Source organism: Lynx canadensis, chromosome A1, assembly GCF_007474595.2.
Source record: "Lynx canadensis isolate LIC74 chromosome A1, mLynCan4.pri.v2, whole genome shotgun sequence".
Classification (NCBI taxonomy): domain Eukaryota; kingdom Metazoa; phylum Chordata; class Mammalia; order Carnivora; family Felidae; genus Lynx; species Lynx canadensis.
The window spans coordinates 39,024,535-39,028,276 of record NC_044303.2 but is presented as its reverse complement, the minus strand read 5'-3'; the positions used below and the strand labels follow the sequence as shown (position 1 = coordinate 39,028,276).

Below are 3,742 nucleotides of genomic sequence, written 5' to 3'. Positions count from 1 at the left end.
TTAATATGTTTGAGATTCTACTAGGTGAAAGAGTTATAATATACATGAATACATAGAAAAGAACTATGATATTTCTGTTTTATAAGTATTCCAACTTGTTGAGATAACATATTATAATACATATACTCTCTACATATTATGCTGATAAAGATAATTATATTTAAAAATGGGAAATTTTAAGTGTATCATCTGTATTTATAATTATACATTGGTGTATGTCTAGTCACATACACACAGAGATGTTTGGTAACAAACAAAAAAACAAAAAACTTGTATTTTCACATAGATGATATACAACAGGAAATAAATAAAGAATTTGAGTTTCCTTCTATAAAATGGTGAATTTATCCTGTGTCCACAGAACAGTTTGTATTTCATCATGAAACTGTTATATTTGGGGTGCCTGAGTGGCTCAGTCAGTTGAGCCGATTTCAGCTCAGGTCATGATCTCACGGCTTGTGAGTTTGAGCCCCAAGTTGAGCTCTGTGCTGACAGATCAGAGCCTGGAGCCTGCTTCAGATTCTCTGTCCCTCTCTTGCTCTGCCCCTCCCCCTGCTCATGCACTGTGTCTGTCTGTCTCTCTATTAAGACTAAAACAAAAAAAATAAAATAAAAAAAGAAACGTATATTAAATTTCTATATTACTTTTTAATTATTTAAAAGGAGTTCATAGAAGTTGTTATTATTGTAGACTTTGAAAATATTACCTATGGGCTGTGTTTTGATTCTGAGAAGGTATATCCATATCTTCTCTCCTCTGATAACAAAGTTTCTACATTCAGAGCACCAAAACCTATAAGATGCATTTTACATGTAAATTCTTTATGAGATGCCTGGAATGGCCACTAAGTAACAGAAAAATTTGTTTTTCACTTCACTGAAGATAAAAAAAAAAAATGTGTTTGGGAGTGCGTTACTTACCTCGACTCTTAGCTTGTCGGGGACGGTAACCAGGACCCGGTGTCTGCTCCTGTCGCCTACGCCTGCTAACCCTTAGCCACCATGCGTGAGTGCATCTCCATCCACGTTGGCCAGGCTGGTGTTCAGATCGGCAATGCCTGCTGGGAGCTCTATTGCCTGGAACACGGCATCCAGCCCGATGGCCAGATGCCAAGTGACAAGACCATTGGGGGAGGAGATGACTCCTTCAACACCTTCTTCAGTGAGACGGGAGCTGGCAAGCATGTGCCCAGGGCAGTGTTTGTAGACCTGGAACCCACAGTCATTGATGAAGTTCGCACTGGCACCTACCGCCAGCTCTTCCATCCTGAGCAGCTCATCACGGGCAAGGAAGATGCTGCCAATAACTATGCCCGAGGGCACTACACCATCGGCAAGGAGATCATCGACCTTGTCTTGGACCGAATTCGGAAACTGGCCGACCAGTGCACGGGTCTTCAGGGCTTCTTGGTTTTCCACAGCTTTGGAGGGGGAACTGGTTCCGGGTTCACCTCCCTGCTGATGGAACGTCTCTCTGTCGATTATGGCAAGAAGTCCAAGCTGGAGTTCTCCATTTACCCAGCCCCCCAGGTTTCCACTGCTGTCGTTGAGCCCTACAACTCCATCCTCACTACCCACACCACCCTGGAGCACTCTGATTGTGCCTTCATGGTAGACAACGAGGCCATCTATGACATCTGTCGTAGAAACCTCGATATTGAACGCCCAACCTACACTAACCTTAACCGCCTTATTAGCCAGATTGTGTCTTCCATCACTGCTTCCCTCAGATTTGATGGAGCCCTGAATGTGGATCTGACAGAATTCCAGACCAACCTGGTGCCCTATCCCCGCATCCACTTCCCTCTGGCCACATATGCCCCTGTCATCTCTGCTGAGAAAGCCTACCATGAACAGCTTTCTGTAGCAGAGATCACCAATGCGTGCTTTGAGCCAGCCAACCAGATGGTGAAATGCGACCCTCGCCATGGTAAATACATGGCTTGCTGCCTGTTGTACCGTGGTGATGTGGTTCCCAAAGATGTCAATGCTGCCATTGCCACCATCAAGACCAAGCGCAGCATCCAGTTTGTGGACTGGTGCCCCACTGGCTTCAAAGTTGGCATTAATTACCAGCCTCCCACTGTGGTACCTGGTGGAGACCTGGCCAAAGTACAGCGAGCTGTGTGCATGCTGAGCAACACCACAGCCATTGCTGAGGCCTGGGCTCGCCTGGACCACAAATTTGACCTGATGTATGCCAAGCGTGCCTTTGTTCACTGGTATGTGGGTGAGGGCATGGAGGAAGGAGAGTTTTCTGAGGCCCGTGAGGACATGGCTGCCCTTGAGAAGGATTATGAGGAGGTTGGTGTGGATTCTGTTGAAGGAGAGGGTGAAGAGGAAGGAGAGGAATACTAATTACCATTCCTTTCAACCCTGCAGCATGTCACACTCAGAACTTAAGCTTCAACATTAGCTGACAGGCATTAAAGCTTCTGGTTAGATTGTCTTCACTTTTAACTGTGACCATGTCTTACTTTTCCATGTGTACCTGTCAGATTTTTGCATCATGTCTCAAAGTAAAGGCTTTATGAAAGGAAAAAAAAATGTGTTTGACATTCTAAAATTATAATTCAAAACTATACTAAGTACTTTTTTTTCCCTTTTAACAAATTTTAGAGAAAAAGACACTGATTTGACTTCTTAGCCAAATAAGATGGAATGAATCCACATCAACCTATCTCTACCTCTGATTACATCTAAAATTCTGGACAAAATAACAACAAACTCCTTGAGGACTCAAAAAACTAAAGAACAGGCAGATATAAGAGAAACCAAAACTGAGGGACCTGTACTGTGGTAAACTTCTACTGTCTTTGTTCTTCTTCTCCTTTATCCCACCTCATTTATCTACTGATTTTTACCTGTGAATGAGCCAAATCCTGGAAATGGTCAGTGAATGCACATAACAAAAAATCAGAGAAAACTACACTTTCCAGGAAGAGGAATAGGTGAAAGAGTCTGCATGCAGGGGAATGTGGGAGAGAAATCTTTCTTCTCAGACCAGGTCAGGATAAAAGGCAGGTTCAAGCATAAAGCCACAGTGCTAAGGCACTAAGACTCAGAGATGTTAAAAGGGTATAAACCTGCAACTAGTAGATAAATAAATTCTGGAGACCTAAAGCACAGCATAGTGATTATAATAAACAACACTGCATTATATACTTCAAGATTGCTAAGAGATTAGATCTTTTTTTTTTAATGAAATTTATTGTCAAATTCGTTTCCATACAACACCCAGTGCTCATCCCAACAGGTGCCCTCCTCAATACACATCACCCACCCCTCCCTCCCATGCCCCATAAACCCTCAGTTTGTTCTCAGACTAGATCTTAAGTGTTCTGACCACAAAAAAAGAAACAATAATTATGTGACATGATCTTAGAGTTGTTAAGCTAAAGGTATGGTGGTGATCATACTACAAATATATAAATGTATCAAGTCAACATATTATTTACCTCCAACTTATACAGTGTTATATGTCAATTACATCTTTAAAAAATGACTCAGAGCCCATCCTTCTGCACAGAGGGAGTGTGAAAGGGGTTCATTTGGTCTAAAGAGTGTAGGGGAAATCTCTGCTATTATTTTCTCTCTTTTCTCCTACCACCTCACCATGAGACTCTCCCAATTGCATGAAACTGCAGGGCAGCAGGTCAGGGTGGTGAAAGAACCTCCCCTTTCTAGCCAGTGGACCAGGAAAAGGGCCACAGGAATCAGAGTGACAGAGAATCTGGAACAG

At 42.8% G+C, this 3,742-nt stretch overlaps 1 protein-coding gene across 1 annotated transcript; it reads left to right on the top strand.

Annotated features, from left to right (window-relative positions):
* Positions 1 to 908: 908 nt before the first annotated feature.
* LOC115511508 (tubulin alpha-1B chain) lies at positions 909 to 2,547 on the top strand. Its single transcript, XM_030311892.1, has one exon. It carries the CDS (start codon positions 1,003 to 1,005, stop codon positions 2,356 to 2,358), a length of 1,356 nt encoding a protein of 451 aa, XP_030167752.1. The 5' UTR covers positions 909 to 1,002; the 3' UTR covers positions 2,359 to 2,547.
* Positions 2,548 to 3,742: the final 1,195 nt, after the last annotated feature.

Bases quoted from the DNA above. Each gene is read 5' to 3' on its own strand.
- LOC115511508 (XM_030311892.1), top strand. From the start codon at position 1,003: ATGCGTGAGTGCATCTCCATCCACGTTGGCCAGGCTGGTGTTCAGATC.